We start from the raw sequence: 13,211 nt of genomic DNA on the forward strand, positions 1-13,211 counted from the left end.
AATGGGGATGGGGACATGGCTGGGACAGGGACAGGGGCGGGATGGGGACATGGACAGGGCAGGGACAAGGATGGGGACACTGCAGGGGCAGGAATGGGGACAGGGACAGGAATGGGACAGGGATGGGGACAGGAATGGGACAGGGACACTGCAGGGACAGGGACGGGATGGGGACAGGGATAGGGACACGGCAGGGATGGGTACAGGGACACTGCAGGGACACGGACGGGACGGGGACAGGGACAGGACGGGGATGCCATCAGCCCTGCCCAGCCGTGGACTTGGACCCGAGAGGCGGCGGGAGGTGGGCGCAGCGACGGGCGAATGATTAACGCGGCTCTGCCCGGTGTCCCGGGACCGCCGGGTGCCACCGTGGGTGCCACGTGTGTGTTACGCGTGCCATGTGCTGGGGGGGCCGTGGCACATCCCCGCTGCCCCCGGAGCCGGTACCGGAGCCGGTGCCCGGTGCCCCGGTGGCACCGCGTGGGCGCCGGCAGCGGGGCGTGGGTGGGGAGCCGGGGGGGCTGTGCCAGCTCGGGGGGTTCCCACGGCGGCTCCCTCGCCCCCGGCTGCCGGCGCGGCCGCCCGGGCCCGGATGCCAGGGCGGTGAGGTGGAGCTGGGAGCGGCCGCCAGAACTGGTTTGGCCGGACCCGAGGAGGTGTTTGGGCTGAGCCGCCGCCGCCGCCGCGCTCGGCTTCCTTCTCTCCTCGGCGCCGGCACGGCTCGGCCTGGCAAAGCTCGGCCTGGCAAAGCTCAGCCCGGCATCGCCCGCTGCTCCCAGAGCCTGCTGTGGGTCCCACTTGGGATGTGGGGGATTCTTGGGGGGGTCTCAGCCCACAGCACCCGGACAGGACTGGGGGGATGGGGACACCCTCGGCAGCTCAGCCAGAGCCCCAGGGCTTGTCTGGGCACCGGGAAAACACCCCTGGGTGGGTGCCAGGGGTGGGAGCCCACATGGAGCCCGGGGTGGTGTCCTCACCCCCCTGCAAATGTAGCCATGAACCCTCCCGAGGGAACGAGGACCAACCCACGGAGCCAGACCCCCTCTCTCTCTCCCCCCCACAGATAATGCCATGGACGGGGGGGCTCAGCAGAGCAGCCTCTGGGAGCCCCCCGAGCAGGATGGGGGTCCTGGTGAGCGGGATGGGGGCGAGGGGCCGCCCGAGGTCAGGCGCTCCCAGCCCCTCTTCATCCACGGCAGCAGGTGGGTGTGAGCCGCGGGGGGATTTGGGGAGGGGAAGGGGGTGCTCGGGGGGGGTCACAGGGGGCGTAGAGCTCACCCAGCCCCCCCGTGCCTGCAGCCGGCAGCCGCCACCGGAGGAGCCACGAGCGTCGTCGCTGCCCAGCATCCCCAACCCCTTCCCCGAGCTCTGCAGCCCCTCCAACTCACCCATCCTGAGCAGCCCGGCCCTGGGACAGGGACCCCCCCGCGAGGGCACCCCCCATGTGAGTCAGGGGCTGGGAAGGGACGGGGGGATGAGGTTTGGGACACGGACACCCTGCACAGGCTGGGGAGGGGGTTTTTGGGGCAGAGACCCCCCGCGAGGGCACCAGCGGGAGTCAGGGGCTGGGAAGGGACGGGGGGATGAGGTTTGGGACACGGACACCCTGCACAGGCTGAGGAGGGGTTTTGGGGGCAGGTACCCCCCCCACTAGGGCACCCCCCATGTGGGTCAGGGGCTGGGAAGGGACGGGGGGATGAGGTTTGGGACAGGGACATCCTGCACAGGCTGGGGAGGGGGTTTTTGGGACAGGGACCTCCCCACGAAGGTGCCAGTGGGAGTCAGGGGGTTGGGGAGAGTGGAGGGTCTCAGCTCTGGGGCTGGAACCTCCTCCCACGGAGGGTTTGGGATGGGGTCCCAGCCTTTGGACAGGGAGCCCTCTGCAGAGATCCCACCATCCTAAGCCAGGGGGCCGAGGGGTTGGAAAGAGGGACCTCAACGCTGGGGAAGGAACCACCTCTGAAATGAGTCAAAACTCTGGGGAGGGAGGGGACAGGAGCCGCCTCCCACACCAGCTGGGGAGCGGGAGGTGGGGTGGGCATTCTGTGCTTCAGCAGGGTCCCCTTGTGCTGGGGGCAGCCCTGACACCCCCCGTCCCCCATCCCCAGGTGGTGAAGGTGTTCGGCGAGGACGGCGTGTGCCGCTCGCTGGAGGCCTCGGCGGCGACCACGGCGCGGCAGCTCTGCGAGACGCTGGTGCGCAGGACGCGCGCGCTGCACGACCACAGCTGGGCCCTGGTGGAGCTGCACCAGCACCTGGCCCTGGGTGAGCGCCCGTGGGGGCACGGCGTGGGCACGGCCCGCGGGACCCCCAAACCCTGCTGACCCCCCGTGTCCCCCCGCCCAGAGCGCTGCCTGGAGGACCACGAGTCGGTGGTGGAGGTGCAGAGCTCCTGGGCCCCGGGCGCCGACAGCCGCTTCGTGTTCCGCAAGAACTTTGCCAAGTACGAGCTCTTCAAGAGCAACGCGGTAGGTGGGCGCCCTCCGTCACCCCCCTGAGCACCCCAAGGGTCCCTGCTGACCCTCGGTCCCCCAGCAGTTGCTGTTCCCTGAGGTGATGGTGTCCAGCTGCCTGGAGGCCAACAAGAGCATGGCGCACTCCGAGCTCATCCAGGTATGGGGCAGCACGCCCGGCCGTGCCCCGGGGACCCCGCCGTGCCCCGGGGACCCCGCCGTGCCCCTCAGCCCTCGTGTTTCCCCCCCAGAATTTCCTCAACTCTGGCAGCTGCCCTGAGGTCCAGGGCTTCCTGCACCTGCGGGAGGCCGGGCGCAAGGTCTGGAAGCGTTTCCACTTCTCCCTGCGCCGCTCGGGGCTCTACTACTCCACCAAGGGCACCTCCAAGGTGAGGGCAGGGGGGTCTGGGGAAAGGGAGCACGGCCAGGGGGTGCAGCGGGGCCAGCCCTGACACCCCCCCGCCGCCCCCCAGGACCCCCGGCACCTCCAGTACTTCGCTGACCTCACCGAGTCCAACATCTACTACATGACGCAGGGCAAGAAGCTCTACGGGACGCCCACCGAGTTCGGCTTCTGCATCAAGGTGGGGATGGTCCCCGCTTGTGGTCCTTGCCCAGGGCTCTCTGTCACCTCTGAGCCACCTGGGGCTGCCTCATTGTGAGAACCCCGGGCTTGCTCTGGGGTCTCGTGTGGTGGAAAAGTCTCTCCTCCCACCCGTGCTTCCAAAGAAAGGCTCAGCAGCTTCTCATTGTTCGGTCTCAAGGCAGTTTATTGTAAATTATCTAAAAGATTTTCTTCTCTTGCTGCTGCAGTTTGCTCAGCAGCTCAGGCAGAGGCACACACACACCCTGACATCCTCTCTGGTGTCTTCTCTCCCCACCCAGGGCTGCTGCTATCTTTTATATGATATATTACATATTACATGTTTATAGTTTTTCCCCAATACCTACTACCTATATTACAAAGTGCTTTTCTACTCTAAACCAATCCATAAGTGCCAGCTCACCCAGAACATGGAGGTGAGGAAGAAGAAGGAGGAAGAACAGGATCAGCCCACTTTACTCCATCTTAGAACTTCTGACCCCCATGTACAAAGTGAAAACCCCCCTGTACATGTGCTAAAACCCCTGTACAATACTAAAAAAAATTCCCCTCTGTTTTGTAACTACTTTTACTATCCTATCTAACCCTTTGTGACTGTTCCACCTCCAAAGTTGGTAATTCATTCCATGGTTCAAACTCAAAACCACAGCTGTTTGCAGCTGCCTGCTGGGGTCTAGAATGCTTCTGACCAAGGCCTGGAACATCCAAAAATGTCTGAGGGACATTTGGAGTTCCAGCAGCCCGTGACGGCTCCGGCCTCTCCCGCAGCCCCACAAGGTGCGGAGCGGCGCCAAGGGCCTGAAGCTGCTCTGCAGCGAGGACGAGCAGAGCCGCAGCTGCTGGGTGGCCGCCTTCCGCCTCTTCAAGGTGAGCCCCGCGCCGGGGGGACGCTGGGGGCACGGCAAAGAACTGGGGGGATGGCAGAGATGATGGGGTGATGGCAAAGATGATGGGGTGACACAAAGACAATGGGGTGACAGCAAAGACGTTGGGGTGATGGCAAAGATGATGGGTGACTCAAAAATGATGGGTGACACAAAGATGATGGGGTGACAGCAAAGACGTTGGGGTGATGGCAAAGATGATGGGGTGATGGCAAAGACGATGGGTGACACAAAGATGATGGGGTGACACAAAGACGATGGGGGGACGGCAAAGATGCTGGGGGGATGGCAAAGATGATGAGGTGACGCAAAGACGTTGGGGTGACGCAAAGATGATGGGTGATGGCAAAGATGAATGGGTGACAGCAAAGACGATGGGGTGATGCAAAGACGTTGGGGTGACGGCAAAGACGTTGGGGTGACGGCAAAGACAGATGCTGGGGTGACGGCAGAGACGATGGGGTGATGGCAAAGACACTGGGGTGATGGCAGGGGGATGCTGGAGGGAATTTGGAGGGATAACAGGGGTGTTCTGGAGGGTGGTGCTGTGCATCCCTGACGTTCCCCACCTTGCACAGCCCCCTAAATTATCAGGCTAACCCAGAGATCCGAGGCTGTGAGGGGAGGAATATCAGGAGATGGCAAAGATTTCCAAAAGAGGCTCTTACCCCGAGATATGTTGGTGCAGCTCTCTTTATTCTGTGATGTCCATGTGGAGAGCGGGGCAAAAGAGGACGAACAGGAAATGTCAGGGGTCTGTACAGACTTTGGACAGGGTGGGCTTCCCTGGCTCTCCCATCAGGGCAGGAAGGAGGGTCCAGGGTTATCCTGATCAGAGTCACAAGATTCCGGGGAAGGGGAAATCGAGTGCCCATGAGCTCACTGTGACACATCCCTGTGCAAACCTTGAGATAAGGAATGGTGGCTCGGAAGCGCCGTGGAATAGGAGAGATATTGTTGAGGGAAAAAGGAAAACTGGAAAATGAGTTTCAAAAGGTGGACTTGTCAATAAGACTAGATGCTTTGGAGAAATAGAAGTGTGAAAGATGCATTGTAGTCGGGCCCACAGGGGGTAATTTTAGGTGGTTGGCTTTAAGGCACTTACAGCACGGGGTAGCAGAAGCTGAGAGGTCAAAGAACACTTAAAATGTTCTGTAATTAGGAAATAATTGGCTTCTGATTGTGATGGTGTGAATTATAACATCTGGATTGCCTCACCCTTCACATGAGACTGAAAATGGAATAAAAGCTTTTAAAACACCTCTCAGCTGCCCCATGTCTGGGTCAGAAAAAGGGCTTAAGGTGACAGTGCTGGAAGGATGACGGGGGAATGACCGGGGGACACTGGAGGGATGCTGGGAAGGTGCTGGAGAGAGACAAGCCTGGGAATGTGGAGGGGCTCCAGGGGGATGCTGGAGGGATCACCCCATCCCAGCGAAAACGTTTCAGGGTGGGTGTCCCTGTGCCCACGTGGAATGGGTGCAGAGATCCACCCCGCCCCCTGCACTGGGTGGCTGTGGAGGCCCCTGGGTGTCCCTGGGTGTCCCTGGGTGTCCCTGAGTGTTCCTGGGTGGCTAAGGAGGTCCCTGGGTGTCCCTGGGTGTCCCCGAGTGTCCCTGGGTGCCCCCCACCCCACAGCAGGGCCCCCCCAGCTGACGGAGCTGTTCCCCCAGTACGGGATGCAGCTCTACCGCAACTACCAGCAAGCGCAGGCACGACTGAGCCAACCCCCCTGGATCGGCCCCACGCCCCTGGTGAGTGTCCCCTCCCTGTCCCCCGCAGCCCCCCGGCCCGTGGGGACCCTCGGGTGACGCCCCTGTCCCCCCCCTCCCACCCAGCGAAGCGTCTCGGACAACGCGCTGGTGGCCATGGACTTCTCAGGGTGCACGGGCCGGGTGATCGAGAACCCCAGCGAGGTGCTGAGCGTGGCCCTGGAGGAGGCACAGGCCTGGAGGGTGAGTCGGGGTGCTGGGCAGCGAGGGGGAGTCCCCCCGAGGCCACCCTAAGGTGCTCTCCTCTCTCTGTGTGCCCAGAAGAAGACGACGCACCGCTACAGCCTGCCCGCAGCCTGCCACAGCTCCCCGCTCAGCGCCGGTGAGACGTGGGCTCGGTGCCCGGGCAGGGGGGGTCCCCCACACCCCCCCCCAAATCTGACACCCCTCTCCTCGCAGCCATCCACCGCACCCAGCCCTGGTTCCACGGGCGCATCTCCCGGGAGGACACCCAGCAGCTCATGGGCCGCCAGGGCTTGGTGGACGGGTACGGCACCCTAGGGTGGGGGGTCGGGGTCCCTGGGGCTCCTGGGGACTCCTGGGGGGTTCAGGAGCACAAGATTTAAGGGGTCCCGCAGCTCCTGGGGGGATCCAGGACACGTGTGGGGTGAGGGTGAGCGATCCCAGGGGGGTCGTGGCTCCCGGGATGTCGCAGGGTTTGGGGGACGCAGAGATTCCAAGAGATGCCAGGGGGTAGCGGGCTACACCCGGGTCTTTCCCAGGAGGTTTTTGGGACCCCACGGGTGACACTGGGAGGGCAGAGGGGACCCGGGGGATGGCGGTGACACCGCTGGGGCTCGCAGGGTGTTCCTGGTGCGGGAGAGCCAGCGGAACCCCAAGGGCTTCGTGCTGTCCCTGTGCCACCTGCAGCGCATCAAGCACTACCTCATCCTGCCGGTGAGTGCCAGCCTGGGGCCGGGGGGGTCGGGCTGGGGGGCTGGGGGGTCGTGGGGGTCGTGGGGGGGCTGGGGACAGGGGTCCTGACCTGCAGCCCCCCCGGCAGAGCGAGGAGGAGGGTCGGCTCTACTTCACCATGGACGACGGGCAGACGCGCTTCGCCGACCTCATCCAGCTGGTGGAGTTCCACCAGATCAACCGCGGCATCCTGCCCTGCAAGCTGCGGCACTACTGCACCTGCGTGGCCCTCTGAGCCACTTTGGCACAGCCTGGCACCACCGGCACGGCGGGGCTTGGCTCAGGCTGGCACCGCTGGCGTCCTTTCGGCTCAGCCTCGCCGCCGACGTAGCGCGGCTTGAGGCGGCCCAGCAGCGCTGGCACGGAACGGCTTGGCACAGCCTGGCACCACCTGAATGGTTTGGCACAGCCTGGCACCAGCGGGGTGGTTTGGCACAGCCTGGCCCTGCTGATATGGCACAGCTTGGCACAGCTGGGCACCACTGACACGGCACGGATCAGCACAGCCTGGCCCTGCTGGCACAGCTTGGCACGGCCCAGCGCCACCAGCGTAGTTTGGCACAGCTGGGCACCACTGACACGGCACAGCTCAGCACAGCCTGGCCCTGCTGGCACAGCTTGGTGCCAGCGGGATGGTTTGGCACAGCCCGGCACCACCAGCATGGCGCGGTTTGGCACAGTCTGGCACAGTTGGGTGGTACGGCACGGCCTGGCACTGCCAGCATGGCACAGCTCAGCACAGCCCGGCACCATCAGGATGATTTGGCACAGCCTGGCACAGCCCAGCGCCAGGACCCCCACACTCAAGCACTTTCTCCCCTCTGCCCTGCAGCACCAGCCCCGAGTGTCCCTGCAGGGGCCTGGCACTCCTTGCCCCCACACCAGGGGGGTTTTGGGGTCCCCAGGAGCGGGGTCCCGGGGTGTGGGGGTGAGGGGGGCACCCACCACCGTGTCCCCCACATCTCCTCGAGGCCAGTTAAACCGGGACACGTTTTATACCAGTGATAATAAAAGTTATTTTTGCAGAGTCCTGCCTCGTTCCTTCCCACCCCCAGAGCCCCCCCAGTGCTGGTGACACACGGTTGGCAGTGTCCCCATGTCACACAGTGTCCCCGTGTCCCACAGTGTCCCCACGCCTGGCAGTGCCCCCACATCCCACAGTGTCCCTATGCCTGGCAGTGTCCCCACCTCCCACAGTGTCCCCACCCCTGGCAGTGTCCCCATCTCCCACAGTGTCCCCACCCCTGGCAGTGTCCCCACATCCCACAGTGTCCCCACCCCTGGCAGTGTCCCTGTGTCCCACAGTGTCCCCACGCCTGGCAGTGTCCCCACGCCTGGTAGTGTCCCCATCTCCCACAGTGTCTGCAGGCCTGGCAGTGTCCCTGTGTCCCACAGTGTCCCCACATCCCACAGTGCCCGCACACCTGGCAGTGTCCTCATCTCCCACAGTGTCCCCATGTCTGGCAGTGTCCCCACGTCCCGCTGTGTCCCCACGCCTGGCAGTGTCCCCGTGTCCCACAGTGTCCCCACGCCTGGCAGAGTCCCCACGCCTGGCAGTGTCCCTGTGTCCCACAGTGCCCGCACACCTGGCAGTGTCCTCATCTCCCACAGTGTCCCCACACCTAGCAGTGTCCCCATCTCCCACAGTGTCCCCACACCTGGCAGTGTCCCTGTGTCCCACAGTGTCCCCACGCCTGGCAGTGTCCCCACGCCTGGCAGTGTCCCCATCTCCCACAGTGTCTGCAGGCCTGGCAGTGTCCCTGTGTCCCACAGTGTCCCCACGCCTGGCAGAGTCCCTGTCTCCCACAGTGTCCCCACGTCCCACAGTGTCCCCGTGTCCCACAGTGTCCCCACGCCTGGCAGTGTCCCCACGCCTGGCAGTGTCCTCACGCCTGGCAGAGTCCCTGTCTCCCACAGTGTCCCCACGCCTGGCAGTGTCCCCGTGTCCCACAGTGTCCCCACACCTGGCAGTGTCCTCACGCCTGGCAGAGTCCCTGTCTCCCACAGTGTCCCCACGCCTGGCAGTGTCCCCGTGTCCCGCTGTGTCCCCACAGCGCCCCGGGTGCCACACAAAGGCCCCTCTGTGCTGCCCGGGCACCACGTGCGGCTCAGCCACGCGGCCGCCGCAAATCCCCAAATCCCCGGGAGTTGGGGGGGGGATTATCCGGGGGGGATTAAGCGCCCGGATTTGGGGGGGCTGGCGCTGGGGCAGCTGCTATAAATGCGGGGGGCTGGGGCGCGGGGGGGAAGCCGTGCCATGGCTCCCAGGACGGTGCTGATCACCGGCTGCTCCTCCGGTATCGGGCTGGCGCTGGCCGTGCGGCTGGCCAGGGACAAGCAGCGCCGCTTCCGAGGTGAGCGGGGCGGAGGGACCCCCCAGACCCCCGGGGAGAGCCCGCGGGGGCTGAGCCGCTGTGCCCGCAGTGATCGCCACCATGAGGAACACGGGCAGGAGCGGGGCGCTGGCGGCGGCCGCGGGGCCGGCGCTGGGTCGGACGCTGGAGATCAAGCAGCTGGATGTGTGCGATGAAAGCTCCATCCGCGCCTGCCTCGACAGCATCCCCGGGCGCCACATCGATATCCTGGGTGAGCACCCGGGTTCCCGTCCCACCGTGAGCCCGGTGTGGGGACACTCCATGGTGGGGAGTTCTGTACCGGGGGCTGTGCAGCCGAGATTGTCCCCGTGCCGTTTGTGGGGATTATTTGTGCTCCCAGAGCTGGCACCCGCCTTGCCAGGGCTACCTCATGGCCCTGACCCCGTGCACCAGGGACTGTCCATGCCAGGGACCCCCTGCACCAGGGACATCCCTGTGCCAGGGACCCTCCAAACTCAGGGCATCCCATTCTGGGGACCCTCCGAGCACAGGGGACCCTCATGCACAAGGGACCCCCTGACCCCACACACGAGTGACTCTCCATGCCAGGGTCACCCTGAACCAGGGACCCTCCACACCCGGGGCATCCCATGCTGGGGACCCTCCGAGCACAGGGGACCCTCTGTGCCAGGGGACACATACACAAGGGACCCCCTAACCCCACACACGAGTGACTCTCCATGCCAGGGTCACCCTGAACCAGGGACCCTCCACACCCAGGGCATCCCATGCTGGGGACACTCCGAGAACCAGGGACCCTCCATGCCCAGGCTGTGGGATCCCCCTGCCCAGGGCACACCCCACTGATGCCCCCCACCCCACAGTCAGCAATGCCGGGGTGGGCATGGCGGGACCCCTGGAGTGCCAGAGCCTGGCGGCCATGCAGAACCTCATGGACACCAACTTCTTCGGCCTCGTCCGCCTGGTCAAGGAGGTGCTGCCCGACATGAAGCGGCGCCGCGGGGGCCACATCGTCGTCATCAGCAGCATCATGGGCCTGCAGGGTAGGGGAAAACGGGGTGCCCTGGAGGGGGACCAGCGCTCACCCAGCCCTGACTGGAGCTCCCCAACCGTCCAGGCATCGTTTTCAATGACATCTACTCAGCCTCCAAGTTCGCGGTGGAGGGTTTCTGCGAGAGCCTGGTGGTGCAGGCGCTGCGCTTCAACGTGGCGTGAGTGCGGGGGCAGGCAGCCGTGCAGCCACCGGGGCCGGGGGTCTGGGGGTGCCCAGTGCCCAGTGCCCCATCCCTGGGCAGGATCAGCCTGGTGGAGCCGGGGCCGGTGATGACGGAATTCGAGATGAAGTTGTACGAGGAAGCCGAACGCGCCGACTACTCACGGACCGACCCCGAGACAGCCGAAATCTTCACTAATGTCTACCTGAAGAACTCCAGGGATGTGTTCACCAGCCTGGGCCAGACCCCCGAGGACATCGCAGAGGTGACAGGCGGGCAGGGGACCCCGGTGGGCTGGGGGTGCCCTGCTGGGCTGGGCTGGGCTGGATAGAGGTGTTAATTAGCCCTAACAAGGACCAGCAATGCCCAGCCAGCAGCGGGGCGGCTCGCACCCAGACAGCTCCATCCTGATGGGGCTGAGCCTGGCTGGGGATGGGAATAGGAATAGTGGTGGGATGGGAATGTGGATGGGATGGGAATAAGATGGGAAGGAACTGAGGGTGGAGATGGGAGGAAATGGAATGGGAGTGAGAAGGGATGGAAACGGGGTAGGATGGGAAGGAGTTGGGGATAGGAATGGTGATGGGGCGAGGTGGGATGGATTAGAGATAGGATGGGTAAGGCTTAGGGATGGGAATAAGAAGTGAATGAGAAGGAGATGGGATGGGAATGGGGATAGGAGGAGAATGGGAAAGGAGGGGATGGGAATGTGAGTGAGGATGGAGGTGCAGATGGAGATGGGATGCAGAAGTGGTTCTGGGGGATGCGTGGGGGACAGGGGTGGGATAGCAATTGTGGTGGGCCAGGGTGGGAGACAAGAAGGGGACAGTCCCGTGCCCACGTGCAGCACACCCTGCGGGTGATCGAGGCGGCGCGGCCGCCGTTCCGGCACCAGACCAACGTGGCGTACACGCCGATGGCTGCGCTCAAACACGCCGACCCCAGCGGCGCCCTCATCACCGACGCCTTCTACAAGCTGGTGTTCAAGTACGACGCCGTGCTGCGCTTCGGCCTCCGCGCCATCCGCCTGCTCCGCTGGAACGCGCAGAAGGTCAAGGCGGGCGTGCGGCTCCTGGGCTTTAAATAAGCCCTTGTGGCCCCTGGGTACAGCCCAGCCCATCCCAGGGATGGGGACAAGAGGGCCGGGAGCCGTGCAGGGTTTCGCTTCCCGTTCCCGGCCTGAAATAGCTCCCGCCGCCGCCACATTAAAATGGGGAGGGTATTTATAACCAGTGCCGGGTGAGCGACGCAGAGCAGCTTCCTCCGGGAGTGCAGCGGCCGTGACAGAGCTGGGAAGGGCTGGCAGCTGCCCCCTGCCTGCCTCCTGCTCCCCAGGGGCACCTGAACCTCTGACTGACGGGCATGTGACACCCAGGGGACCTCAGCACGTCACCCCCCGGAGCTGCATCCTCCTTCCTCCAGGCACTGCAGTGCGGTCGGGGGTGTCCCACGGTGGGGGGCTCTGTGTCACCTCTGCCTGGGGCACTGGGGCAGCACAGGGGGTGCAGGGAGGGCAGGGAGCAGGGTGACAGGGGTGTTTGGTGTGTTCAGAGGGGCACAGGGGCGGTATTTGGGGTGCAGGAACTGGTGCAGAGTGGGGGTGGGATGTCTGATGAAGACTGGGGGCAAGGTGGGTGCAGGGGTACCCAGAAGCTCGCTCTGCCCCAGGGACTCCCCTCCAGCTCCCGGTGGGTGACGGCGGGGTGGGTTCACCCTGGGCGCTGGCGTGTGGGTGCTTGGCGTGACAGCACCGGGAGGTGAGCGCAGGGGGAAACCGCAGGAGGCCCGGCATGAATCAGCTCGGCTGCTAAGAAACCTTCCTGGCTCCCCTCGCACTCCCTGGCACAGCCCCCGGAGCCCTGGAGGGACCCCCAGCCTCCCCGGAGAGGGCTGGATGGAAGCGGCTGCAGCTCCGTGTGCCCCGCACGTGGCTTCCCCGAGCTCCGCCGGCTCCAGGGACCGTGGGGACAGGACGGAGGTGGGGAAGGAAATATTTTTGCATTATCCCCCCCCCCTCGTTCTCGCACGAGTTCATGGCAAAGCAGTGATGGGACCGTGTCCCCGGGGTGATGGCAGCACCTGTGGGACGTGCAGGGGTGACATCAAAGCGGTGACAGTGTCGCTGCCTCCCCCCGCTGCGGTTTCTGCAGATTTGACTAACTTTCTCCGTTTGGGGGGCAGGTTTGGGGGGGGGGGGTTGGTAGGCGTGACTCTGCCCGGCCCCGGAGAGCAACAAGGGGGGCTCCCGGTACAAAGCCACAGCTGTGGGAAACCGGGCTGAGGGAGGACAGGACCCCCCTCATACACCCCCAGTGCCCGGGGGAGCAGCCACGGGGCTGGTGCTGGGGGAACTGGGGGCAGCAGGATGAGCCCCAGCCCTGCTCCCAGCCTTGCTCACGGCGATCCCGGGCAGAGAGAGGGGGGAATGCGGAGCTGCTGAGGGTGAGGGGATCCCCGAGCAGGAGGGAGCCCCTGGGTTATGTTTGAGGCTGAGGAGCATCACCTCCCACCTGGAGCATCCTCCGAGGCCATGCAGCACCGCTTCGAGCCCAGGGCTATCGCCCCTATCCCGCCGCAGCCCCGCGGGCCCGGGCTGGAGGCGCTGCCGCAAGGGCCGGAACGGTGAGGGTTGGAAGTAGATTCTTCTAAAAACAATCCTCTGCTGGGACTTTCCTGTCGCCAGCGTGTGACAATTGCCAGCCGCTCCCCGTGTCCTCGATCCCCCGAGGATTTCGCTGCCAGGTGCCGACTCGCTGCCATGCAAATGCGGCGCCAGATATAACCGGGCTGGAGGGGCTGGAGGGGCCGGTTCGGCGGCTCCCCGGGGGCTTCACTTCCCTCCCGGCGCAGCGAGGGGGGCATCAGGCGTGACACAAACCTGCTGTCCCCGCGGTGGTGCCCCGGTGACAGTCACGGCCCCGTCCCCTCTTGTGCCGCACCCGTGCGTCCCGGTGGGAGCCCCGGCGCTGCGGAGCTTCCCCCATGGCTGTGCCAGAGCTGGGGGCACTTCCAGTGCCCCTTGCCGCTCAG

General features: G+C 64.9%; 2 protein-coding genes across 2 annotated transcripts; both read left to right on the top strand.

The window, feature by feature from the left end:
* Nucleotides 1–1,058: 1,058 nt before the first annotated feature.
* GRB7 (growth factor receptor bound protein 7) lies at nucleotides 1,059–6,866 on the top strand. The gene is made up of 14 exons (XM_077788424.1): nucleotides 1,059–1,205; nucleotides 1,303–1,447; nucleotides 2,112–2,268; nucleotides 2,350–2,471; nucleotides 2,539–2,616; nucleotides 2,708–2,845; nucleotides 2,930–3,040; nucleotides 3,829–3,927; nucleotides 5,606–5,698; nucleotides 5,783–5,899; nucleotides 5,978–6,038; nucleotides 6,116–6,203; nucleotides 6,520–6,613; nucleotides 6,720–6,866. The coding sequence occupies exons 1-14, from the start codon at nucleotides 1,075–1,077 to the stop codon at nucleotides 6,864–6,866; spliced, it is 1,581 nt and encodes a 526-aa protein (XP_077644550.1). The 5' UTR covers nucleotides 1,059–1,074.
* A 2,022-nt stretch (nucleotides 6,867–8,888) lies between these two features.
* On the top strand, nucleotides 8,889–11,401 carry LOC110471910 (retinol dehydrogenase 8). The gene is made up of 6 exons (XM_021532963.2): nucleotides 8,889–8,985; nucleotides 9,056–9,217; nucleotides 9,831–10,010; nucleotides 10,085–10,178; nucleotides 10,263–10,446; nucleotides 11,029–11,401. Exons 1-6 carry the CDS (start codon nucleotides 8,889–8,891, stop codon nucleotides 11,266–11,268), a joined length of 957 nt encoding a protein of 318 aa, XP_021388638.1. The 3' UTR covers nucleotides 11,269–11,401.
* The last annotated feature ends 1,810 nt before the right edge of the window (nucleotides 11,402–13,211 follow it).

The sequence above is a fragment of the Lonchura striata genome, chromosome 25 (genome assembly GCF_046129695.1).
Source record: "Lonchura striata isolate bLonStr1 chromosome 25, bLonStr1.mat, whole genome shotgun sequence".
Lineage (NCBI taxonomy): Eukaryota > Metazoa > Chordata > Aves > Passeriformes > Estrildidae > Lonchura > Lonchura striata.

What these genes read in the sequence shown, in the direction of transcription:
- GRB7 (XM_077788424.1), top strand. Translation starts at nt 1,075, where the DNA reads ATGGACGGGGGGGCTCAGCAGAGCAGCCTCTGGGAGCCCCCCGAGCAG. An exon ending in CTCTTCATCCACGGCAGCAG is followed by an intron (nt 1,206 to 1,302) that starts GTGGGTGTGAGC and finishes CCGTGCCTGCAG; the next exon opens with CCGGCAGCCGCCACCGGAGG. An exon ending in GCACCAGCACCTGGCCCTGG is followed by an intron (nt 2,269 to 2,349) that starts GTGAGCGCCCGT and finishes CCCCCCGCCCAG; the next exon opens with AGCGCTGCCTGGAGGACCAC.
- LOC110471910 (XM_021532963.2), top strand. Translation starts at nt 8,889, where the DNA reads ATGGCTCCCAGGACGGTGCTGATCACCGGCTGCTCCTCCGGTATCGGG. An exon ending in GCGCCACATCGATATCCTGG is followed by an intron (nt 9,218 to 9,830) that starts GTGAGCACCCGG and finishes CCCACCCCACAG; the next exon opens with TCAGCAATGCCGGGGTGGGC. An exon ending in GCGCTGCGCTTCAACGTGGC is followed by an intron (nt 10,179 to 10,262) that starts GTGAGTGCGGGG and finishes ATCCCTGGGCAG; the next exon opens with GATCAGCCTGGTGGAGCCGG.